Source organism: Oncorhynchus mykiss, chromosome 16 (assembly GCF_057628025.1).
Source record: "Oncorhynchus mykiss isolate SJ-2025 chromosome 16, ASM5762802v1, whole genome shotgun sequence".
NCBI lineage: Eukaryota > Metazoa > Chordata > Actinopteri > Salmoniformes > Salmonidae > Oncorhynchus > Oncorhynchus mykiss.
The window spans coordinates 65,599,853-65,626,815 of record NC_143037.1 but is presented as its reverse complement, the minus strand read 5'-3'; the positions used below and the strand labels follow the sequence as shown (position 1 = coordinate 65,626,815).

General features: G+C 45.0%; 1 protein-coding gene across 1 annotated transcript; it reads right to left on the bottom strand.

Annotated features, from left to right (window-relative positions):
* Nucleotides 1–845: 845 nt before the first annotated feature.
* emilin3b (elastin microfibril interfacer 3b) lies at nt 846–25,618 on the bottom strand. The gene is made up of 6 exons (XM_036947531.2): nt 24,787–25,618; nt 10,153–10,275; nt 8,120–8,445; nt 7,673–8,010; nt 7,089–7,436; nt 846–4,238 (listed from the first exon to the last, which is right to left on the bottom strand). The coding sequence occupies exons 1-6, from the start codon at nt 24,984–24,986 to the stop codon at nt 3,096–3,098; spliced, it is 2,478 nt and encodes an 825-aa protein (XP_036803426.1). The 5' UTR covers nt 24,987–25,618; the 3' UTR covers nt 846–3,095.
* Nucleotides 25,619–26,963: the final 1,345 nt, after the last annotated feature.

Genomic DNA, 26,963 nt, shown 5'->3' with positions numbered 1-26,963 from the left:
GATGTCAAGGAAAGAGGCACTGAGTTTGAAGGTAGGTCTTGAAATACATCCACAGGTACACCTCCATTTGACTCAAAATGATGTCAATTATCCTATCATTATAAGTGAAATAATCTGTCTGTTAACAGATGTTGGAAGAATGACTTGTGTCATGCACAAAGTAGATGTCCTAACTGACTTGCCAAAACTGTAGTTTGTTAACAAGAAATTTGTGGAGTGGTTGAAAAACAAGTTTTAATGATTCCAACCTAAGTGCATGTAAACTTCTGACTTCAATTGTGTGTGTGTGTGTGTGTGTGTATATATATATATATATATATATTGTGTGTGCGTGCATTCCATCAGTAATTCCACAGCCTTGTTGTGACTCCTGCCTGCATATCTGTCAGGGACACGAGTGACGCCTGTTCATCCATCTGCTCTTCAAACACTCTCCTCTCTTCCTCCCCCTCTTCCTCCCTCTCACCCTTCCATCTCTAACACTGCCAACCACAGCAGTGTTTCCCATCTCTCTACTCTCACCCGTCCTCCCCCTCCTTTCGCTGCCACCCTTTCATTCTCCTCTGGAGCCTCCCCATCCTGGTGACAGTGCTGAGTCACATCCTGTCCTCCTGTTTACCCTGTAGTCTGACAGTCTAGTCCACCTGGCATGGAAAACATTTTGTTCTGTTTAGTGAATGGTATGCAATGTGCAGTCCCTGATAAGGAGGAAGGGTTTAACATACTGTTCTTGTGTATTGGAAATACTACTGAAATACTGAAGAATAAACCACAACTTATGTCATTATCAGAGGATTTGATGCCTCCTGCTGGTTATTCTTAGATCTGCATCAGAACATGAGAAATCAAATCAAATCAGAGTTTATTGGTTGTATACGTAGATTTGCAAGTGTTACAGCAGGTGCAGTGAAATGCTTATGTTACTAGCTCCAACAGTGCAGTAGAATGTCTTATGTTAGTAGCTCCAACAGGGCAGTAGAATGTCTTATGTTAGTAGCTCCAACAGGGCAGTAGAATGTCTTTCAAACACATTACAAATACACAAATAATCAATAAATCAAGAACTGTCACAACTAGTCCAATTAATAATCCAAAGATACTGTATATTAGCGTGAGCAGTTACAGTATATAAATATGTGATGTTTGTATAGACAGCATGTCATTTGGAAAAGAAAATGGTATGTACAATAGTAGGTATATTAGGATGGGCTATATGGAGAATACAGTATATACATACACAGTGAGTAAGCAACAGTATATAAACAGTATATGAAGTTACCAGTGTTCAATGTCTCACATGGGACATTAGTTTCAAGATGCAGAGCTGAGTATCAGGCAGGTAGCCGGCTAGTGGTGGCTGTTCAACAGTGTGATGGCCTGGTGATAGAAGCTGTTTCTCAGTCTCTCAGTCCGGGCTATGATGTACCTGTACCTTCTCCGTTAGACAGTATCAGAGTTAACAGACCGTGGCTCGGGTGACATGACAAATTTCTTCAGCCGCCTGAAGTTGAAGAGGCGCTGTTCCGCCTTCTTCACCACAGTGTCGGTGTGGTGGCACCATTTCAGGTCCTCAATGATGTGCAAGCCAAGGAACTTGAAGCTTTTTAACCTCTAGACTGTGGCCCGTGGATGTGGATGGGGACGTGCTACCTCTTCTGTTTCATGTAGTCCACGATCAGCTCCTCTGCTTTGTTGACGTTGATGGAGAGATTATTTTCCTGGAAATACTTTGCCAGGGCTCTAACCTCCTCCCTGGTGGCTGTCTTGTTGTTCTGGTCATCAGGCCTACCACTGTCGTGTCGTCAGCAAACTTGATGATTTAGTTAGAGTCGTGATCGGCCAGACCGTCATGGGAGTACAGGAGGGGGATGAGCAAGCACTGTGTTGAGGCTCAGTATGGCAGAAGTGTTGTTGCCTGTCCTCACCACCTGATGTTGGCCTGTCAAGAAGTCTAGGACTCAGTTGTACAGGGATGACTTCAGACCCAGGGCCATGAGCTTAGTGACGAGCTTGGAGGGCACTATGGTGTTGAAAACTGAGCTGTAGTCAATGAGCAGCGTTCTCACACAGGTATTCCTCTTGTCCAGGTGGGACAGGGCGGTGTGCAGTGCTTAAGCGATTTAATCATACATGGATCTGTTGGGGTGGTATGCAAATTGTAGGGGGTCTAGGGTGTCATTTAAGATGAAGGTTGTATGGTCCTTGACTCTCAAAGCGCTTCATGATGACAAAGGTGAGTTCTACAGGGTGATAGTCATTTAGTTCAGTTACCTTAGCTTGCATGGGTAATGTGAGGTTTTTTTGTATGAGTAGGCCCAGTGACCTAGTATGAGTGCCAGTCGGTTTGTGCCATCATGTCAACTGCCCGTCACTCATTGTTTGGCTTGACAATGAGCAATGGAGATGGAGATGCACAAACAGATCTGGGACCAGGCTACTAGTTCACCTTAGTATCAAAACTCTTCAGCATAATACTATTCCGTCTTAGACATCAGAATGACCAAAGAAGAAAACACAAAACTTTAAGGAGAAATACATTTCTTTTTTTACAATAAAAAAAAACTAAATGTTTACAAATATTATAGCACCTTTCATGTTGACATAGGCTCCAGTCTTTTTAAAGGAAGAGTCCACACAGAGAGTGGAGTGTGTTTGCCAGTGGAAACCCATAGCTGCTCATTAGTCTTACATCATTCACTTTGTTTTTGTTATTGGTTTTACACATATCTCTAATACGTAAAGTATAACAATGCAACCATATTTTCTTCATATAAGTTAAAAAGTCAGTTAAAAATCCAAATAAAATGTCAAAACAACAAAAATATCAGAAAAACAACAACAAAAATATCCCTTTAGGGAAAATATTGCCCAACTATACAATCAAGGGTGCATGTCTATAGTTTCAAATAGCCTCTTCTCCTCATCTCCTCTCCTTCCCTGATCTGAACAGTTAGGGTAGGTCAAAGCAATATGATGGAATCCTGCTCTGAATTTCTTCTCACCTTTCCCATCAGAGGAGATGAAGGAAAGCAGATGAAAATGTGAATCCTCTTCACACTACTGACACACACAAGTCTCTCTCCGTAGCTCGGCTGCTACTGGTCTCCCCTATGATTGGCTGAGCCCTTCCCGACACAGTCTTTGATCTCTCCCTTCAGCTCGGCTAGCTGTGTAGAGTGACTGGCCAGCGTTCCATTCACCTGTGACAGGTACGAGTCAGAATGTCTCTCCAGCTCTGCTCTGATCCTCTCCAGGTGGTCCGCCAGCTCCCCCAGGCTGCCACACTGTCCCTCCACCTGGGACACACGACTATCCACCTCCTTCACCTCCCTCTGAACCCCAAGGGCCGTGCTCCAGCAGCCCTGAAGCTCTCCGGCCAGCCTCCTCCTCAGGCCCACCAGTTCCCCCTTCAGCTGGGCTAGTCGGCGCTCCCCGGCCCCTAGGAGGGAGGCCTGGCGCCCCACCAGCTGGGTGATGCCCTGGACCTCGGTGGCTAGCTGGTTCTCCCTGTGTGTCCATGTGGCATTAGCTTGGCCCACTCCCTTAGTGAACAAGCTAACAGAGTCCCTCAGACCCTTCAGGGTGCGGTTGACAGAGTTGACATTGATCTTGAGGAGGGTGATCTCTCCCTGGACAGAGCCTTCCTCATCCTCCTGGGCGATACGGTTCAGAAGGGTCTGCAGCGTGGTGTTGAGATGGTCTAGCTGGTTGGCGTGGGAGTCCAGACGACCTGACACCTTCTTCTCCACCTCCTCACACTCCTCCTCCGCTAGGCCTGTCCCCGTGCCTCCTTCAGGGGTAGTTGCGAGGGAGCAGGAGGAGGTGCAGAGAAGCTCCAGGTCTGTGAGCTGTTTCTGGATGCCGTCCAGGTCTCCCTCCACCCTCCTCCTGACTGACTCGATCTCTGTCTCCAGGGCGGGCACCACCTGACCCTCCAGCAGAGCTGGGGCGGTGGCGTTTCTCAGCTCTTCCACGGCCACAAACACCCTGTTCTCCAGGGTCTTCAGCTTGTCCTCCAGGGTCTTGAAGCCGTCCAGGTCCCAAGGCACCCTGGCAACCCCTACTTCCCCAGACTCTGTGGCATTGAGCCGGGCATCCATGTTCTCCAGACGGGCCTCTAACAGGGTCTCGATGTGGATAGTCTGGTCAGTGAGAGCAGCCTGGAGCTGGCGCTGAGACTCTGTTAACCCCGTCACTGACTCCTCTAGCATCAACACCCGCTGGGACAGGCTGTTCACCTGCAATGACAGTGACATGTCAGGCATATAGTGTAGCAATAAGCCAGTCATGTACATGTTTAAGCCATTAGATATCATCCTAACCAACTTGCCCTCTAAATACACCTCTGCTGTTTTCAACCAAGATCTCAGCGATCACTGCCTCATTGCCTGCATCCGTAATGGGTCAGCGGTCAAACGACCTCCACTCATCACTGTAAAACGCTCCCTGAAACACTTCAGCGAGCAGGCCTTTCTAATCGACCTGGCCGGGGTATCCTGGAAGGATATTGATCTCATCCCGTCAGTAGAGGATGCCTGGATATTTTTTAAAAATGCCTTCCTAACCATCTTAAATAAACATGCCCCATTCAAGAAATTTAGAACCAGGAACAGATATAGCCCTTGGTTCTCCCCAGACCTGACTGCCCTTAACCAACACAAAAACATCCTATGGCGTTCTGCATTAGCATCGAACAGCCCCCGTCATATGCAGCTGTTCAGGGAAGCTAGAAACCATTATACACAGGCAGTTAGAAAAGCCAAGGCTAGCTTTTTCAAGCAGAAATTTGCTTCCTGCAACACTAACTCAAAAAAACACTGTAGAGACACTGTAAAGTCCATGGAGAATAAGAACACCTCCTCACAGCTGCCCACTGCACTGAAGATAGGAAACACTGTCACCACTGATAAATCCACCATAATTGAGAATTTCAATAAGCATTTTTCTACGGCTGGCCATGCTTTCCACCTGGCTACTCCTACCCCGGTCAACAGCACTGCACCCCCCACAACAACCCGCCCAAGCCTTCCCCATTCTCCTTCTCCCAAATCTGCTCAGCTGATGTTCTGAATGAGCTGCAAAATCTGGACCCCTTCAAATCAGCCGGGCTAGACAATCTGGACCCTTTCTTTCTAAAAGGATCTGCCAAAATTGTTGCCACCCCTATTACTAGCCTGTTCAACATCTCTTTCGTGTCGTCTGAGATTCCCAAAGATTGGAAAGCAGCTGCGGTCACCCCCCTCTTCAAAGGGGGTGACACTCTTGACCCAAACTGCTACAGACCCATATCTATCCTACCATGCCTTTCTAAGGTCTTCGAAAGCCAAGTCAACAAACAGATTACCGACCATTTTGAATCTCACCATACCTTCTCTGCTATGCAATCTGTTTTCAGAGCTGGTCATGGGTGCACCTCAGCCACGCTCAAGGTCCTAAATGATATCTTAACCACCATCGATAAGAAACATTACTGTGCAGCCGTATTCATTGATCTGGCCAAGGCTTTCGACTCTGTCAATCACCACATCCTCATCGGCAGACTCGACAGCCTTGGTTTCTCAAATGATTGCCTCGCCTGGTTCACCAACTACTTCTCTGATAGAGTTCAGTGTGTCAAATCGGAGGGTCTGCTGTCCGGACCTCTGGCAGTCTCTATGGGGGTGCCACAGGGTTCAATTCTTGGACCGACTCTCTTCTCTGTATACATCAATGAGGTCGCTCTTGCTGCTGGTGAGTCTCTGATCCACCTCTACGCAGACGACACCATTCTGTATACTTCTGGCCCTTCTTTGGACACTGTGTTAACAACCCTCCAGGCAAGCTTCAATGCCATACAACTCTCCTTCCGTGGCCTCCAATTGCTCTTAAATACAAGTAAAACTAAATGCATGCTCTTCAACCGATCGCTACCTGTACCTACCCGCCTGTCCAACATTACTACTCTGGACGGCTCTGACTTAGAATACGTGGACAACTACAAATACTTAGGTGTCTGGTTAGACTGTAAACTCTCCTTCCAGACCCATATCAAACATCTCCAATCCAAAGTTAAATCTAGAATTGGCTTCCTATTTCGCAACAAAGCATCCTTCACTCATGCTGCCAAACATACCCTTGTAAAACTGACCATCCTACCAATCCTCGACTTTGGCGATGTCATTTACAAAATAGCCTCCAATACCCTACTCAACAAATTGGATGCAGTCTATCACAGTGCAATCCGTTTTGTCACCAAAGCCCCATACACTACCCACCATTGCGACCTGTACGCTCTCGTTGGCTGGCCCTCGCTTCATACTCGTCGCCAAACCCACTGGCTCCATGTCATCTACAAGACCCTGCTAGGTAAAGTCCCCCCTTATCTCAGCTCGCTGGTCACCATTGCATCTCCCACCTGTAGCACACGCTCCAGCAGGTATATCTCTCTAGTCACCCCCAAAACCAATTCTTCATCTCCCTCACTAGCTTTACGCACCAACTGTCAGAGCAGCTCACAGATTACTGCACCTGTACATAGCCCACCTATAATTTAGCCCAAACAACTACCTCTTTCCCTACTGTATTTAATTTATTTATTTATTTTGCTCCTTTGCACCCCATTATTTGTATTTCTACTTTGCACATTCTCCCATTGCAAATCTACCATTCCAGTGTTTTACTTGCTATATTGTATTTACTTTGCCACCATGGCCTTTTTGCCTTTACCTCCCTTCTCTCACCTCATTTGCTCACATCGTATATAGACTTGTTTATACTGTATTATTGACTGTATGCTTGTTTTACTCCATGTGTAACTCTGTGTCGTTGTATGTGTCGAACTGCTTTGCTTTATCTTGGCCAGGTTGCAGTTGTAAATTAGAACTTGTTCTCAACTTGCCTACCTGGTTAAATAAAGGTGAAATAAAAAAATAAAAAAATAAAAATTTACAGATTGTGTGTTACAGATTGTGTGATAGAAATGTAAAGTACATTTTCGATTGAGCTGTCATATGCAGCATTTACTGTGAATGCATTCTCTGCTAAAGCGGGACGATTGCCTTTAAATTTCAGCTATATGGATTGAATAGAGCCCCAAAGTGAATTGGTACCTGTCCGCAGCAGCTCTCAGTGAGGGTCAGTCCCTGTATTTGGGCCTGCAGAGTACCCAGCTCCTCTCTCAGGCCAGTCTCTCTGCCGTCCAGTGACTGCTGAATCTGTTCCTGTCCGTTCATGTGTTCATTATGACACTGTCTCTGGACCTCTCCTATCCTCTCCTCACAGTGGTTCTCCAGGCCAGACAGACGCCTCTCGAAGCCGTCCAGGATCTCAGCGCGGACGCCAGCAAGCTTAGCATCCAGCAGCTCCATGATGGTGGGAGAGCCCGATCCAGGGATGGGCCTGCCGGTCGCAGCTTCCAACATCCTCTTCAGCTGCCAGTCATGGCCCAGAACCATACCCTAATGAATGAGAATGACAATGGTTTAGTTTTAGGTAGCACTTTCCTCAAACTCTTGACATTGTGTGGAAATAGGTCAGTGCGGAGTCAAAGATGTACAGAATCTCAGTGTGAGATTCAGGATTGTTCTGATTGGCATTGTGCCACAAGTTTGATTACTGATTTGGACATGACTTGTTTTTCTACATTTCCATAATCTAGCATAAACTATTCTAATCACAAAACCTTAGCACCCACCTGTATCTCCTCCAGCATGTGTCCCTTGGCTCTGAGCTCATCCTTCACCTCCGTCACCTTCCCAGCCAGATCCCCAAACCCCGGGAAACCCTCTCCCCCCTTCAGGCCGTCTGGAGTCCCGTCTGGGATAACCCCGAAGCCAACGGAAGAGTCAGAGAGACGGGGGGCACTGGAGAGCAGGGAGCCCAGCATCTTGGTGGTATCCTCCCGGAGAGAGAGGCGCAGACGGTCCTCCAGGCCAGCCACCACCCCGTTCAGAATGTCCAGACCCTGGGTTAGATGACGCAGGTCCACCTCCATACGGTCCAGACGCTCTCCACTAACACCAACCTTATAACCTAGAGAGAAAGAAAATGATGATTACATAGGGCAAGGAAAGGAAAGGGAAGAGTAAATCAGAGTTTGAAAATATAAATAGGTTAATATTCCACCCCTGTCTGGTCTGACCATAGTTGGGTTTGCCGTTCCCGGTGGGAAGTTGTCCAGTGGGAATGGGTCTACTATCAGGCTGATTTGGGAAGGGCCTCCCAGGCTCCAAATTAGCCCCCCCAGGGACAGGTTTGTGGTCCAAGGGGGGTCGGGGCTGCCCGTGAGGGTATCCCTTCGTTCCTGGGCGGTGGGGGGCACCACCCCTGAAGGGGGGCATCATATCGGGCAGGGAGGTGGGTCCATCGTAACAGTTCTCTCCAGAGTAGCCAGGACAGCACCTCCACTCCAGCTCAGTGATGGTTTTATAACCCACCTTGTATTTAGGCTTGTAGAAGGTCCGGTACCTGGAGTGGAGGATGGAGAGCAGGAGTGGAAGATGGAGAGGAGGAGAGAGCAGAAGTGGAGGATGGAGAGAGAAAGAGTGGAGGATGGAGAGGAGGAGAGAGCAGATGATAAGAGATTAGGAAGTGAGATGGGAGGAGAGGACAGGACAGGATAGATCAAAGGATTAGGGTGTGTATAATGAGATGGTGGAGGGTATAAACAGTAGATTAGGGGATAAAGAGATGGTGTAGTGTGGAGATTATACAGGCTCAGGTGAGGGATTGTTAACAGGTTTATTACCCTCACTACGCCTGTTATCTCACTAAAGGGTCTACACTACTCTTCTAATGAAGAACAGTAATCTCTACTCTCTTTCTTTCTCTCACGTTCCCTCCATCTCCCAAGTGGCACAGTGGTCCAAGGCACTGTATCTCAGTGCTAGAGCTGTCACTACAGACCCTGGTTCAAATTCCGGACTGTATCACAACCGGCCGTGATTGGGAGTCTCATAGGGCAGCGCAGAATTGGTCCAGTGTCGTCCGGGTTAGGGGAGGATTTGGCCAGGGTAGGTTGTCATTGAAAAACAAAATTGTCTTTCTGATTCCCTCCATTTTATTTGAAGTAGAAATCCTTTGACTATTTATCTCTTTGAGGTCACTACAGAGGACCTTTGAGAGGCTTCAGTCACACCAGAGAGAATATGACATCCCAGCTCACACCCTCATTACATGAATTACCATAATATATGTTTGTTTATAATCCACTGGGATGAAAATAAATGGTCAAACAACACTTTCAAACCCCTGTGGCCGGTTCAGAGTCACAGAGCCACTGACAAAACAACACAGTTGGGTGTGCAGCTGGGGGGACAGTATGGCGTTAACTAGTAGTACACACTCACACCACCAGAGGGCAGCACAAAAAACACTAAGGAAAAGATTTTTAACCAATTTTTTTTTTTTAAATGATTAGTTCTCATAATATAATTTTAAAGTATGCAATAAGGTGTATGTAATAGAATATACTCGTCAAAAACGAATGTAGATATTATAACATGTCATTCTAAAGCTTCCAAAATCTTGTTTGCAATAGGAGTACCATCATGGCTGCACGATTGTTTCCAAACAGCGCCCCCTGTCAGTCATCCATGATTTATATATATCATTGGTCCAAATGCAAAGCACACTGACTGCATTGCCATGCTCGTCAAAAATACATGGAAAGTGTACAACAATGGTTGAGTCTCATTGTCAGTATCCTTTTCAGCCCCCTCTTACAGTTCGTATGAGTGTCAGAGGCTGCTGGGTCTGAATTCTCTACAGTAATTATATAGTTTCCAGTTTTATGTTTTAATTGTCCTTTCCCAACAATGCAATAGTTCCATAAAAAAAGAAGTGAGCTATTAAAAGTAAGTAAGCTATATACAGGGTCAGTGCCAATACCATATTTACCATATTTAATATACAGGGATACTGGAGTGGTGGGGTAAGGTAACTAGGCATCAGGATACAGTATGAATAACCGAGTAGCAGCAGCGTATGTGATGATTGCATGTGAGTATGTGTGCCTGTGTGTGTGTGCGCTGAGTCAGTGTAAATGTGTGCGCTGAGTATGTGTGCCTGTGTGTGTGTGCGCTGAGTCAGTGTAAATGTGTGCGCTGAGTCAGTGTAAATGTGTGCGCTGAGTCAGCGTAAATGTGTGCGCGTGAGCAAGTGAAGTGTACTTACATGACGACAGGACACTTCTGCCCCCAGATGCACTTGGTTGTGTACTCTGCTGTCACGTAAGTGTCCATACCGTCCTGCGTCGTACACGTGATGTTCTTCTGGACCACATACGCACAGTGGTTTCTAATAGAAAAAGAGAGAGAATATCAATAACGACAAAAACAACAACAGGATATCATCAAGTCCTCAAGCTAATGCTGTTTCTCCTGTAGAACTCTGTCCATAACAGCATTAGTGACGGTTGCCACTCCAGCACACACAGCAGCTCTTCACAATGGCCAAGGTTGGAATTCACTCATTCCGTACCACACTTTCTGAAAGTGCAGAGATGAAAATCAAGTTGAATTCTGGCCCATGTTAGACATTTCCAATGACACTGATTCCCGCATTTACTATACTTGAGGCCAAAATCCTACATGAAGACATATGTGTTGTTGAGACTCAGCCATCGACTGTCTCCAAGATGCTCTGCAGGCTCATTCTGTCACTTTGACGCCAGTGCAACTATAGTAACTGCTAAATGTTCCTAGGCCGGTCCACACAGGAAGCAGTGCTCCGGCTTCTATAGGACGTTAGATGTTGTTGGGGTTCCAAGGGATACTTATTATTAAGTGTGAAACGTAGCACTGCTCCACAGCAGTTCCAGGGCACACAGAAGTGTTTTGGAGGAAAATGAGGGAATACGTTTGAGGCAGAGAAGTGTGTGTATGCCAAGTTAACAGGTTCATGGGGCAAAGAGAGAGGACAGGCTGTCGGAAATTATGAGAAACCACTGCCTTATTGGTTTAGGCATCCCTTAGCTTTCTCTCTCTCTCGTGTGTGTGTGTGTGTGTGTGTGTGTGTGTGTGTGTGTGTGTGTGTGTGTGTGTGAACTCTCGCTCTCTCCATGTGTTGACTCTATTGATAGGGGACTGGAGCAGGAATGACTGGGCTCCTTTCATACAGAGCAGGAAACCTGTTGCCGGGGTGTGCGTCGTCAAGGAAGTGGTTAGCTGTGCTGTCGTGTGACCTGACCTGGTGAAGTATTATGGGATGTTCTTCGAGTCAATGGACTGCACTAACGCCACTTTCTAGTGGGAGAGATATATTGTGCCCTTGGAAAAGTCTGTGTCCATTTTCTCAAAATAACAAAAAGCAAGAAAGTACACATGCGAATCACTGTGCACACGTACACAGACAAAGGCAAACATGAACACACACATCCCCTCACACCCACACTCATGTAGAAGACCTCCTTTACAGTAAAATGCACAACATCACAACTGGTTTTAGAATCATACAGTAAAATGCACAACATCACAACTGGTTTTAGAATCATACAGTAAAATGCACAACATACAACTGGTTTTAGAATCATACAGTAAAATGCACAACATACAACTGGTTTTAGAATCATACAGTAAAATGCACAACATCACAACTGGTTTTAGAATCATACAGTAAAATGCACAACATACAACTGGTTTTAGAATCATACAGTAAAATGCACAACATCACAACTGGTTTTAGAATCATACAGTAAAATGCACAACATACAACTGGTTTTAGAATCATACAGTAAAATGCATAACATCACAACTGGTTTTAGAATCATACAGTAAAATGCACAACATACAACTGGTTTTAGAATCATACAGTAAAATGCACAACATCACAACTGGTTTTAGAATCATACAGTAAAATGCACAACATACAACTGGTTTTAGAATCATACAGTAAAATGCACAACATACAACTGGTTTTAGAATCATACAGTAAAATGCACAACATCACAACTGGTTTTAGAATCATACAGTAAAATGCACAACATCACAACTGGTTTTAGAATCATACAGTAAAATGCATAACATCACAACTGGTTTTAGAATCATACAGTAAAATGCACAACATACAACTGGTTTTAGAATCATACAGTAAAATGCACAACATCACAACTGGTTTTAGAATCATACAGTAAAATGCACAACATACAACTGGTTTTAGAATCATACAGTAAAATGCACAACATCACAACTGGTTTTAGAATCATACAGTAAAATGCACAACATCACAACTGGTTTTAGAATCATACAGTAAAATGCACAACATACAACTGGTTTTAGAATCATACAGTAAAATGCACAACATCACAACTGGTTTTAGAATCATACAGTAAAATGAACAACATCACAACTGGTTTTAGATTCATACAGTAAAATGCACAACATCACAACTGGTTTTAGAATCATACAGTAAAATGCACAACATACAACTGGTTTTAGAATCATACAGTAAAATGCACAACATCACAACTGGTTTTAGAATCATACAGTAAAATGCACAACATACAACTGGTTTTAGAATCATACAGTAAAATGCACAACATCACAACTGGTTTTAGAATCATACAGTAAAATGCACAACATCACAACTGGTTTTAGAATCATACAGTAAAATGCACAACATCACAACTGGTTTTAGAATCATACAGTAAAATGCTGAAGAGGATTTTATGCTGGTAGTTTCCTCCCTATAAAGGCTGGATATATTGACAGTATGAAACAGCTTTACTTCTTGTTATTGGTTAATTCATGAGAGTGCAAGGAGAAGGCCTGTTTTAGGGTTAAGAAGTTAAGGTGATTGACAGCTGATGGAAAGGGGACTGTGTTTGTGTGTGTGGTGTCAGATGGAGGAGGGAAAACAGACTACACTCCCAGATTTCTTTGTCAGGTGCACATCTGGGCTGAGTGAGCAACCTTCAGATTCTTATCACTGAGGCCTAAAGACCAGGAATCCAAATGGGCACAGCCACCAGAAAGCCTCTGCTCCCCTCCTCTCCTTCTTTCCCTGCTTGCTTTCATCCCTCTCTCCCCTCCTCCTTCTCCTTACTTCCTCCACTCTGATTAGCCTCCCTCTCCCTCATCCTTCTCCCATTCCCTTTTCCTCTACTTTCTCCTCAAACTTACTCTCTCCTTTCTCTCCAACTTGTCACCCCCCCCTTTTTTTTACCCCCTCTTCTCCTCCTCCCTTCTCTCCAGCCCCCCATTTCATGGGTCTGTCAATGTAATTTGGGTCTCTGTGTGTTATTCATTCCTAGCAGGTGTCTCAAAGACATACAGAGAGAGAGTGAGACAGAGAGATGGAGGGAGGGTAAAAAGTGAGAGTGGGGGAGCATGAAAGTGAGAGAGAGAAAGAGAGTGTGAGAGAGAGAGCTAAGATACTGTGAACTCAGTGTGTCTCTCTACAGACAGTGATTCGGGCCAGAGCACCTCAAGGCCAATCCATCTGCTTTGGAAAGCAGCAAATAGGGTCAATGAGAAACAGAGAACGTTAATGGAGATGAAGAGATAAACCTGAGAACAGCACCACACACACACACACACACACACACACACACACACACACACACTTACTAGAGATCTGACCTCCTCGCCTCACAACCACTGAGACCGCAAAGCAAGAGCCGTAAAGATTACAAGGGCTTCACAGCTGTGTGTGTGTGTGTGTGTGAGAGTGAGTGAGTGATTGGCTCAGCTGCTGTCCTGGTACTGAGAATTTGGACTTGGTCTATTGTGGTAAGACTGCGTTAATCCTGACTCTGGGGAACAGGGATGGACTGATCCAGGATCTGAGATGAGAGGATTAAACTGTGGTAAAACTGCGTTAATCCTGACTCTGGGGAACAGGGATGGACTGATCCAGGATCTGAGATGAGAGGATTAAATTGTGGTAAAACTGCGTTAATCCTGACTCTGGGGAACAGGGATGGACTGATCCAGGATCTGAGATGAGAGGATTAAATTGTGGTAAAACTGCGTTAATCCTGACTCTGGGGAACAGGGATGGACTGATCCAGGATCTGAGATGAGAGGATTAAACTTCACACTGTTCTCAGTCTTTCCATCTTCATCCTCAGAGATGTGTACACAACAGAGATCTGTCGATAACCCTACATGCTATTGCCTGAAAGACAGTTCTCTCGTCATTCTTTTCAACCATTCCACACTACCCAAAACAGATATCTCACCTTCCAAGCTCTCTCCTCAAAACAAACCTTCCTCTTCAACCTTACCCCACCCTGCCTCACCCTCTTTCTCTCTATGCCTCACCTCACACCACTCCCCCCAACCTCTCCCAAAAGACAGAGCACAGCCCCTTCCTCACCCTTTCTCCCAATACTTCTCTCTCTCTCTCTCTCTCTCTCTCTCTCTCTCTCTCTCTCAATTTAATTTAAGGGCTTTATTGGCATATGTTAACATTGCTAAAGCAAGTGAAGTAGATAATAAACAAAAGTGAAAAAAACAATACAAATTTAACAGTAAACATTACACTCACAAAAGTTCAAATGTCATATTAAGTACAGTGTTGTAACGATGTGCAAATAGTTAAAGTACAAAATGGAAAATAAATAAACATAAATATGGGTTGTATTTACAATGGTGTTTGTTCTTCACCGGTTGCCCTTTTCTCGTGGCAACAGGTCACATATTGTGCTACTGTGATGGCACACTGGTATTTCACCCAGTAGATATGGGAGTTTATCAAAATTGGGTTTGACGCTAGCCAATTGTGTGATTCAGCCTGTGAGTAAGTCATTTTTCTGGTGTAGGTCTGGTCCCACTGTAAATATTTCCAGTATATCCTTATAGTTCCTAAATCCCCTCTGAGTCTCCGAAGGGGAAAGGATAATTCCCTTTCAAACTCTCCTATGGAGCGCTTTGGCAAATATTATTGCAAGTAGTCCCTCAACCTCTCCCAAAACAACTCACCTCTCAATCCATCTCCCCCTTTTCTTAGTTCTCCTTCTTTCTCTGCTCCTCCTCCTCCTCCTCCTCCTCATTCTCTCTTTCTCAATTTATATTTAATTTCCTAACTTTCTCACAATCTCTCTCCTCCCCAAACACTATGCTCCAGGGATCATCAACTTTTCTGGAGTGGGTGGTTGGAGGACCTGAAACATAATTACTAATCATTTGTAAGAAGCCAAACAGATATGTTTGCCTATAACATACGTTCAAACCTTGCTAACATTTGTATACGATGACGTGTCACTCTATGATGCGTGGAAATACTTGGACAGATTTCTTAAATTGAAATCACTGCTAATTTCCTCCTGTTTTTACTGTCTTTTATGTCCAACATTGAAAATTCTACACCTTCTCTTGCTGTCTTCCATAGTTGTAGTGACAATGTGAAGTGTGATTTGAACATGTTGTTCTCAACAGCAAGGGTCCTGCCTATCTGTCCCTCAAACAGATTTATTTGTGGACCAGGGAAGAAACTTTCCAAAAAGTTTCAATGTATGATCAGTCTTGCATATGATCCCCAAAATCTCTTTCCTGATCTCTCTCTCTCTTTCCTTCGGTCTCTCTATCTCTCGGTCTCTCTTTCTCTCTCTTCTGAAACTCATCACGAGGGGCCGCAGTTGCCCCCCCCCCCCTCATTTTAGAGGACATTTTGTGCAATTATAAACATTTTGCAATTTTATAACTAAATTCCTGGCCGTCCCTGTCTTAGAACAATGAAATGATGCAGGTGCAGTTTTTTATATGATATCTGAGTGAAACAATCAATAGGGGTCCCGCAGCAGGTTATTCAGTCATGATACGAGTTTACATTGCTGGCCACTAAACTAACTTAGCAATCTGAAAAATGTTAGCTGGCGTGGGCTAATCAGTGACTTACATAACGAGAGATAAATAGATGATGCACAACCAAATTTAGAAAAATTAAAGTAAGTTGAGCCCCCCCAATAAATATATCAAAGAGCCTTGAAAAGGGGTCCTGCGGACCACAGTTGCCCATCCCTGTCTTAGAACAATTAAACGATGCAGGTACTGTTTTTCCAGAACTCAGCTCAGAAGTATACAGTGCATTTCCTATAGCTTGTTTACTTTTGGAAGCACAGTAAGACTCAAATACTGGCAGTTCTTATGCTAGCCCATTTAAATACCTCTCTTTAGCCCAAGGTATTTCCTGATGCATTTAATCTACTTTAGGCTATAGCTACTAAAACTAAGGGATTGCAGTCCGAGAGTAAAATGACTGCCATCGTGGGAAAGTATGTCGTGTTTGCTACAGTATAATGCATGCCTGTCTGTCGGACATCTACTTCACATTATGAGTGAGCAAAGAGAAAGCAGTATAAAACTCATAGTGACAAGCTCAGCTGCTTATTGAGATATATTAAAGAGTATTAAAAAGTTATTTCTAACCTCTGGTTCTCCGTTATGGACCCATACAGCACACAACAGCAGAGTTGACTATAGCTGAATGCATCCATGTCAAAGCCTCTACAGCCCCATTCTCATCGACAGGGCTGTACTGGAGCAGATTGAGATATTCAAGTTCCTTGGTGTCCACATCACCAACAAACTATCATGGTCCAAACACACCAAGACAGTCGTGAAGAGGGCACAACAATGCCTATTTCCCCTCAGGAGACTGAAAAGATTTGGCATGGGTCCTCAGATCCTCCAAAAGTTCTACAGTTGCACCATCGAGAGCATCCTGACTGTTTGCATCACCGCCTGGAATGGCAACTGCTCTGCCTCCAACCGCAACACCCTACGTCCCAGTACATCACTGGGGCCAAGCTTCCTGCCATCCAGGATGTCTATACCAGGCACTGTCAGAGGAAGGCCCTAAAAATTGCAAAAGATACCAGCCACCTTAGTCATAAACTGTTCTCTCTGCTACAACACAGCAAGTGGTACCAGAGCACCAATTCTAGGTCCAAAAGGCTTTTTACTTTGTCTATCGTTTTTACTTCAGTTTATTTTAGTAAATACTTTCTTGACACTTATTTTTCTTTACTGCAATGTTGGTTGAGGGCGTGTAAGTAAGCATTTCACTGTAAAGTCTACACCTGTTGTATTCGTGGTATGTGACAAGTAAGATTTGTTTTGATTTGATCTTGGAGAATGTCAAGAATATCTATCACTGCTGTCATCTCTGCAAATCTAACAATATACTGTATACACAACTTGTAATTGTCAAGTTTATCAGATGGACGGACAGACAGACGGACGGACAGACAGACAGACCCAGTATAGCCTATGCCCCCTACCCACTGGTACCCATATCTGGGTCTGGCTCACATAACCATTTTCAGAGTCTATTGACAAGATGTTTGTGAGAATCAGCTGACTCTTAAGAACCCGCCCCTTTTTAAAAATGATTGCCTAAAATGACATACTGCTTCTAGCTCAGGCCCAAAAGCAAGGATATGCATATTCTTGGTACCATTTGAAAGGAAACACAAAACAGGTTATGGAAATGTGAAAGGAATGTAGGAGAATACAACCCAATAGATCTGGTAAAAGATAATACAAAGAAGAAAAAAACACTGTTCTTATGTATTTTTTTCTACCATCTTTGAAATGCAAGAGAAAGGCCATAATGTATTATTCCAGCCCAGCTGCAATTTAGATTCTGGCCACTAGATGGCAGCAGTGTATGTGTAAAGCTTTAGACTGATCCAATGAACCATATTATTTCTGTTCAAAATGTTGTATCAAGACTGCCCAAATGTGCCTAATTTGTTTATTAATAACTTTTCATGTTCAAAATTGCGCACTCTCCTCAAACAATAGCATCGTATTCTTTCACTGTAATAGCTACTGTAAACTGGACAGGGCAGTTAGATTAACAAGAATTTAAGCTTTCTGCCCATATCAGACGTGTCCATGTCCTGGGAAATGTTATTGTTACTTACAACCTCATGATAATTGCATTAGCCTACGTTAGCTCAACCGTCCCGTGGAAGGGACACCGATCCCGAAGAAGTTTTTCAACACTGTAATATTTGTTTACCATCAGTGAGTAGGGCCACCAACAAAACAGAACACGACCAAGGAAAAAGCAGTACCATCAGTGAGTAGGGCCACCAACAAAACAGAACACAACCAAGCAAAAAGCAGTACCATCAGTGAGTAGGGCCACCAACAAAACAGAACACAACCAAGCAAAAAGCAGTACCATCAGTGAGTAGGGCCACCAACAAAACAGAACACGACCAAGCAAAAAGCAGTACCATCAGTGAGTAGGGCCCCCAACAAAACAGAACACGACCAAGCAAAAAGCAGTACCATCAGTGAGTAGGGCCACCAACAAAACAGAACACAACCAAGCAAAAAGCAGTACCATCAGTGAGTAGGGCAACCAACAAAACAGAACACGACCAAGCAAAAAGCAGTACCATCAGTGAGTAGGGCCACCAACAAAACAGAACACGACCAAGCAAAAAGCAGTACCATCAGTGAGTAGGGCCACCAACAAAACAGAACACGACCAAGCAAAAAGCAGTACCATCAGTAAGTAGGGCCACCAACAAAACAGAACACGACCAAGCAAAAAGCAGTACCATCAGTGAGTAGGGCCACCAACAAAACAGAACACGACCAAGCAAAAAGCAGTACCATCAGTGAGTAGGGCCACCAACAAAACAAAACACGACCAAGCAAAAAGCAGTACCATCAGTGAGTAGGGCCACCAACAAAACAGAACACAACCAAGCAAAAAGTAGTACCATCAGTGAGTAGGGCCACCAACAAAACAGAACACAACCAAGCAAAAAGCAGTACCATCAGTGAGTAGGGCCACCAACAAAACAGAACACAACCAAGCAAAAAGCAGTACCATCAGTAAGTAGGGCCACCAACAAAACAGAACACGACCAAGCAAAAAGCAGTACCATCAGTGAGTAGGGCCACCAACAAAACAGAACACAACCAAGCAAAAAGCAGTACCATCAGTAAGTAGGGCCACCAACAAAACAGAACACGACCAAGCAAAAAGCAGTACCATCAGTGAGTAGGGCCACCAACAAAACAGAACACAACCAAGCAAAAAGCAGTACCATCAGTGAGTAGGGCCACCAACAAAACAGAACACAACCAAGCAAAAAGCAGTACCATCAGTGAGTAGGGCCACCAACAAAACAGAACACAACCAAGCAAAAAGCAGTACCATCAGTGAGTAGGGCTACCAACAAAACAGAACACAACCAAGCAAAAAGCAGTACCATCAGTGAGTAGGGCCACCAACAAAACAGAACACAACCAAGCAAAAAGCAGTACCATCAGTGAGTAGGGCCACCAACAAAACAGAACACATCCAAGCAAAAAGCAGTACCATCAGTGAGTAGGGCCACCAACAAAACAGAACACAACCAAGCAAAAAGCAGTACCATCAGTGAGTAGGGCTACCAACAGAACACAACCAAGCAAAAAGCAGTACCATCAGTGAGTAGGGCCACCAACAAAACAGAACACGACCAAGCAAAAAGCAGTACCATCAGTGAGTAGGGCCACCAACAAAACAGAACACAACCAAGCAAAAAGCAGTACCATCAGTGAGTAGGGCCACCAACAAAACAGAACACGACCAAGCAAAAAGCAGTACCATCAGTAAGTAGGGCCACCAACAAAACAGAACACGACCAAGCAAAAAGCAGTACCATCAGTGAGTAGGGCCACCAACAAAACAGAACACGACCAAGCAAAAAGCAGTACCATCAGTGAGTAGGGCCACCAACAAAACAGAACACGACCAAGCAAAAAGCAGTACCATCAGTGAGTAGGGCCACCAACAAAACAGAACACGACCAAGCAAAAAGCAGTACCATCAGTGAGTAGGGCCACCAACAAAACAGAACACGACCAAGCAAAAAGCAATACCATCAGTGAGTAGGGCCACCAACAAAACAGAACACGACCAAGCAAAAAGCAGTACCATCAGTGAGTAGGGCCACCAACAAAACAGAACACGACCAAGCAAAAAGCAGTACCATCAGTGAGTAGGGCCACCAACAAAACAGAACACGACCAAGCAAAAAGCAGTACCATCAGTGAGTAGGGCCACCAACAAAACAGAACACGACCAAGCAAAAAGCAGTACCATCAGTGAGTAGGGCCACCAACAAAACAGAACACGACCAAGCAAAAAGCAGTACCATCATAAGCAGCATCCCATGATATTTTCACATGGAAATACCTCAAAACGCTAAACTTGCATTGAATTGGCTTGACTGGTTGGTTTGAGATGAATGACACAGGACCATACAGTCCCATGTGAATCTAGCTTGGGGCCGCACTCCATAAGTTTCCTGTGGAGCCCTCCCTCTGAATGCTGTGTCTGCAACCACTACATTTCTGGAGTTATGTTAAAATGAAGACAGAAACATGGCAGCAGTAGAATACACCACAAACAACATCCCAATGAGCTAAGTTGGAGTGCAAACAAACATTTTCCCCAATACTCCCCCTGTAGCCCTCTATGGTCTGTGTAAGTCCCCATGCAGTCCAGTTGTAGGCATTGTGATCATTGTCTACCTTGTTACTACCAATGAGGAGAGGGCCACATTCCCTCCCACCAGGAAATAGTCGGCATGAATGGGACTGAACGGCTGTCAAATCACATGCTCCATTGCAACAAGACAGTTAAAAGCAAAACAAGAAAAACGGCCAACGCACCAACGGGTGAAGACTAGATGGAGAACGTGTTAATTCCATGTAGTGACTAGTAGCCTACGGAAATAAATGTATTTTGTTATGTAGCTTTGTACATGTGTGTTATGTTATTACTGGTATTTCTAGGTGTTAGAAATTCCAGATAATCTCGCTCACACACACACACACACACACACACACACACACACACACACACACACACACACAGGCTCATTGCAGCGCGTGTGATATTATTAAAGTAAAGTACCAGTCAAAAGTTTGGACACGCCTACTCATGATCTTAATTTTTACAATTTTCCACACTGTGGAATAATTGTGAAGACATCAAAACTATGAAATAACATGGAATCATGTGGTAATAAAAACTAAAAACAATTAAAATATGTTCTATATTTGAGATTCTTCAAAGTAGCCACCCTTTGCCTTGATGACAGCTTTGCACACTCTTGGCATTCCCTCAGCCAGCTTCATGAGGTAGTCACCTGGAATGCAGGTGTACCTTGTTAATTTGTTCCAACATCTAGTGGAAAGCCTTCCTAGAAGAGTGGAGGCTGTTATAGCAGTAAAGGGGGGACCAACTCCATATTAATGCCCATGATTTTGTAGTGAGATGTTTGACGAGCAGGTGCCCACATACTTTCGGTTATATAGTGCATATCCACTGCCCCAGACACCAACTGAAGTCATATATCTACGGTGGCTGTTTGCCTGTGACAGATCCCCAGGGTCCTGTATGACCTGGGTGAGTTAGACAGCCTATTAATACAACTGGAGGATAGATAGATGTCCACCTGTCTCTTTTTGTTTACCTTCAACTATGTCTCCACTGCAGCTAAAGGCAAAGAATTAAAGATTGCCACACTCAACTCTTTAGAGACTCATTGGCTGCAGGGGTTCAAGTGCCTATTCTGCTCCTATGCCACGGTTATAGACCATGAATCTGGAAATGCATATGTGTGTGTTCCTGTGTGTATATTTAAACCTATTGGCATCAGTGTCCCTGTTGTAAACCAAATAATCTGCCACTATAAAGGAGCACTAGGCCCTGTCTCGTGACAGCACAGTTGCAGTGGCATTTCAACCATTTTAGACTTCACTGTAAAACACCTACTGTCTCTATGGAGATGTAAGGCAAGGATGAGATGGAGGGATAGGGAGGAAGGGGGAGGTTGTGGGTGAGAGGGAGGGATAGGGAGGAAGGGGGAGGTTGAGGGTGAGATGGAGTGATAGGGAGGGAGGGATAGGGAGGAAGGGGGAGGTTGAGGGTGAGATGGAGTGATAGGGAGGGAGGTTGAGGGTGAGCGGGAGGAAGGGGGAGGTTGAGGGTGAGACGGAATGACAAGGAGGAAGGTGGTTGAAGAAGAGGGGGAGGGAGAGGTAGTGAGCGAGTGATTGATTGAGGGTGAGGGTAGAGAGACTGAGGAAAGGGAGAGAGAGTGAGTGAGATCTAGTGAGGAATGGTGTGGTGAATATATGGATTAGGGCAGGATAAAGACAACATTAGGAGAGACCTCTCTGGGTCAATTAATGTGAGGAAAGGATAAGGGTAAGGATAAGGGCGGGTGGGGAAAGAGTACTGATGTCACACCCTGATCTGTTTCACCTGTCTTTGTGCTTGTCTCCACCCCCCTCCAGGTCTCGCACATCTTCCCCATTATCCCCAGTGTATTTATACCTGGGTTCTCTGTTTGTCTGTTGCCAGTTCGTTTTGTTTCGTCAAGGCTACCAGCGGTTTTCCAGTGCTCCTATCTTTCTCTAGTTTCTGTTTTCCCGGTTTTGACCATTCTGCCTGCCCTGACCCTGAGCCTGCCTGCCGTTCTGTACCTTGTCACACCACCCTGGATTACTGACCTCTGCCTGCCCTGAGCCTGCCCCCCTGTTTTTGTAATAAACTTTTGTGACTTTGAAAGTGTCTGCATTAGTGTCTTCTCCTGAGCCTTGACAACTGAACTATCCTGCTCTAGTAGAAGTGTCGTTACTTCAATTACAGTAAAAAGTAGCTCATTTAAAAAGTACTCAGAGAAAAAGTAATTGAGTTACTTTTTAAAAAAATAAACAATTTGACCTTGATAATTAGCAAATATTTCTAAGGTTACCTGAACATTGTTACACATTATCTTTTCAATGCATTACATTGAAAAAGGAAGAGAGGAAACGAATGTACAGTAGGAACTACGTTTTCTTATATGAGTTGCAATAAGGTACATCTGTATGTAAAAGAAAACTAAGGATTTGTCAAAAATATGCAATTAACATTAAACATTCAAAGCAATTCAAATGTTTTAATAAATAAAAATGCAATGCAAAATGAGGTGCATAAACAATAAAATTGCCAGACTTCAATATACTTTAGACTCCAGAAATAAACATGTCTAATTCTTTCACCCATTCAATCCCTCGTTCACCCCTCTGTTTCTCCATGGGACCGGCTGACATTCACTCACTCACCCATTCACACTCTTTCCCTCACTGCACTCACTCCCTCTTTCCCTCACGCACTCCCTCACTCACTCACAAACTCCCTTTCACTCCCTCACCAGGGGTGGAAAGAATACTGAAATATCCTGCTCAAGTAGAAGTCAAATTACATACTTTGAAAAATACTGCAAAAAGTAATTGGAAAAGCTACTCAATTATTACTTTCCACCTCTGGGTATGGGTGAGGCGGGTGATAGAGGCGGGTTAAGAGTCGGAATAAAGACTACGTCGGGCTGGGTCAGGGTCTGTCTGCTTGGAGAATTAGGGTGAGAAGGGAGTAGGGTGAGGGAGGGGTGAGGGTGTAGGAGGGGTGAGGAAGGAGTAGGGTGTAGGAGGGGTGAGGGTGAGGGAGTGGTGAGTAAAGAGGAGGGTGAGGGAAGGGTGAGGGAGTGGTGAGTAGGGAGGAGGGAGGAGGGTGAGGTAAAGGGTGAGGGAGTGGTGAGTAGGGAGGAGGGAGGAGGGTGAGGTAAAGGGTGAGGGAGTGGTGAGTAAAGAGGGGGTGATGGAAGGGTGAGGGAGTGATGAGGAGGGTGAGGGTAAAGTCTAAGTAGGGCCAGACCAGGCTCTGTCTGCTGGGGCTGGTAGAGGAAAACAGCAGGGAGCTGTCCAGAGTGGTCCATCTCTCAGGGGAAGCCAAGCAGGAGAATGAGAGAAAGGAGACAGCAGAAAGACCCCAGGGACAAACAACCTAACAATTCCTATGTTTTTTTTAGGTTTTATAATAAAACGAGGGAGAGAACCACAGGAAGTGGAGCGAGAGATTATCCCCCCAGAGCCAGCTATTTTATCACTTGGGTAAGTATTTGGTGGTGACTAGAAGAGATCAAAAGCTTTACTTGCGTCGGAGCACAAAGTATGTCCCCACATGTTTACCCCTTACTGTAAATCTACTGTAGCCTGGTATTGAATTACACTGAGGCTGGAATTCAATCAAATTCACCACAGTCATGTCTTCATGACCAAACTTTAGCCAGCATAGACACACTTCTTATTTTGACACAAGCCCCAAGACTCAACGTGAGGGAAGCCTGTCAGGTAGTAGTAGTAGTAGTAGTAGGTTTTCCCTTCACAAAATATATCATACCTCAATAAGGGTTTGATTGAATTGAGCTGTGAATTACTACATGACTAAAACAGAATCCAAAAGCAACAAGCCTTGGTACTGGTTTAGACTTCTATTAGCATCACTCCCATCTGGCTAGGGGTACCCAGCTGTATGTCTGCTTCTAATTGAGCTCCCACACACACACACACACACACACACACACACACACACACACACACGTCCGTGTGCACGTGCACAAACACACAAAGCTCAGAAGATCAATACCCCTGACATCAGCTCAGCTCTCCTCTTATAATGAGCTCTTTGTCTCCATAATGCAGCATGTCATTGTTTCTTCATAACGTTTATCTTCAGTCACAGATGGTTTTAACTGCAGAGATAGGCTGACGGTGTGTGAGAGAGAGAGAAACAGAGTCAATTCAGCCAGTGTTATTGAAGCGATACAGTAACCGAAAGCATATTTGTATTACCCATCCGTGACATGGGTTAAGATATAAGATTCATGTGGAAAAGAGCTATAAGCCCATATTCTATTTGCCATGGAAATCCTTATTGCCTTGTAAATCACTTGGAGTGGTGCTGTATAAATGTATGACTAGTAAAGTTGAAGCTAGACGCAGTTTCAGGAGATGCACTTACTTGTGGCGGGTCATGGGTTTCCCTGGGGTGTACTGTGGGTTGACTCCAGCCTTGTACAGGTTGTATCTGTTGCCATGACTTCCTCCAAAGAACGGGTTCCCATGGCCTGTTCCATAGAAGGTTCCTTTGGTGTCCACCAGTGACAGGAATACTCCTAGAATAAAGGGCTGCAGAGCAGCTTGAGAAAACCTGGACCTCATTTTCTCTTTGTAGAGGCTGCCAAAATAGCACCCGTGGAAAATCACCAAAAAGGAGGACCAATATAAATGATTAAGGAATATCTAGAAAGGAGATTTTAAAAAAGAGCTGTGTGTCAGGTGCCTGCAGTGTTGTTGTCTTGTCTTCAGTCAGCCCTGAGGGAAACCTCTAGTCCAAACCTCTGCAGTGTTGTTGTCTTGTCTTCAGTCAGCCCTGAGGGAAACCTCTAGTCCAAACATCTGCAGTGTCAACAGCAATCTGACCTGTCCTGCATCTCTCTTCTTCAACACATCTCTCCCAGACAGCTGCCAGCAATAGGCAGAACAGAAGAAAACCTAGAGAATGAGATGGAGAAGGGAAGAGGGAAATAAGGAGGGAGAGAGCACAACCAAATGTAAAGTAAAGGACAGGTGAAAAAGGGGGAGACAGACAGAGGAGAGATAGAGATGGTCTCTAGGAATGCCACAGCTCCATACACAAACACGAGTGTGTGAGTGAGCGGGGGACGTGCTGACTAAGCTCCCCCAGCCTTCTGTATGCTGTGTGGGTGTGTGTGTGTGTGTGTGAGGTGTGTGGATCAGCGTGCTCCACTACTGACTCTGAGGGGGCAGGCTGACAGGCAGCAGTCATTTGCATATCCCTCCCAAACCCCAGCCCCTACCCCTGGCCTGACATGTTGCCCAGCCCAGACACAGGGGAACAACCCCTATTTTTTTCTCTCTCACTTCTCTCTTTCTCTCTCTCTCTTCTCTCTTCTCTCTCTCTCTTCTCTCTCTTCTCTCTCTCTCTCTCGCTCTCTCTCTCTCTCTCTCTCACTATCTCTCTCTCTCTCCAACCAGACTCAAATCGAAAAACAGAGCAATCCAGGCCAGCACCCACCTAACTTACCCTCTTTCCTCTTTACCCCTCCTTAACCCCTCCTTTCCTTTACCCCTCCTTAACCCCTCCTTCCCTTTACCCCTCCTTAACCCCTCCTTCCCTTTACCCCTCCTTAACCCCTCCTTCCCTTTACCCCTCCTTAACCCCTCATTCCCTTTACCCCTCCTTAACCCCTCCTTCCCTTTACCCCTCCTTAACCCCTCCTTCCCTTTACCCCTCCTTAACCCCTCCTTCCCTTTACCCCTCCTTAACTCCTCCTTCCCTTCACCCCTCCTTAACCCCTCCTTCCCTTTACCCCTCCTTAACCCCTCATTCCCTTTACCCCTCCTTAACCCCTCCTTCCCTTTACCCCTCCTTAACCCCTCATTCCCTTTACCCCTCCTTAACCCCTCATTCCCTTTACCCCTCCTTAACCCCTCCTTCCCTTTACCCCTCCTTAACCCCTCCTTCCCTTTACCCCTCCTTAACCCCTCATTCCCTTTACCCCTCCTTAACCCCTCATTCCCTTTACCCCTCCTTAACCCCTCATTCCCTTTACCCCTCCTTCCCCCTTTACCCCCTACCTCTCTCTCTTCTTCCCCACACACACCAGCTCTTGCAGCAGCAGGCTTTCCCCTCTCTCTCTCTTTCTCTTTCTCTCTCTCTCTCTCTCTCTCTCTCTCTCTCTCTCTCTCTCTCTACCCCTCCCTCATATCTACCTTCCACTTCCTTCTCTGTTTCTTTCTCTCGGTCCCCCACTCCCTCCTTCCTATACGCCCCCATCCCTCTCCGCCAGTCTCTCGCTAGCAGCTGGACATCAAAGGGGAGCCACTGTGCAGTGAGGGGTTTCCACGTGCGCCTCTACCCAGACACAAGGATGGACCCTCTATCAGCCTCCCTGTGTTCCCTCTACCACTTACCACTTACCCCACACCGCTCAGCCCCCAGTGGATGCATTCATATGGCCACCTCATCCATCTTCAACATGTCTACTTACAGTACATGACAAAACGACAGTGGAGTACATTAAACGGATGCACATACAATTAATTTGATGAACAGTGAAAGAAACAGTGTTCCCCATATGACCCTGTCTTTCATAAACCTGGTAAACCCAAACA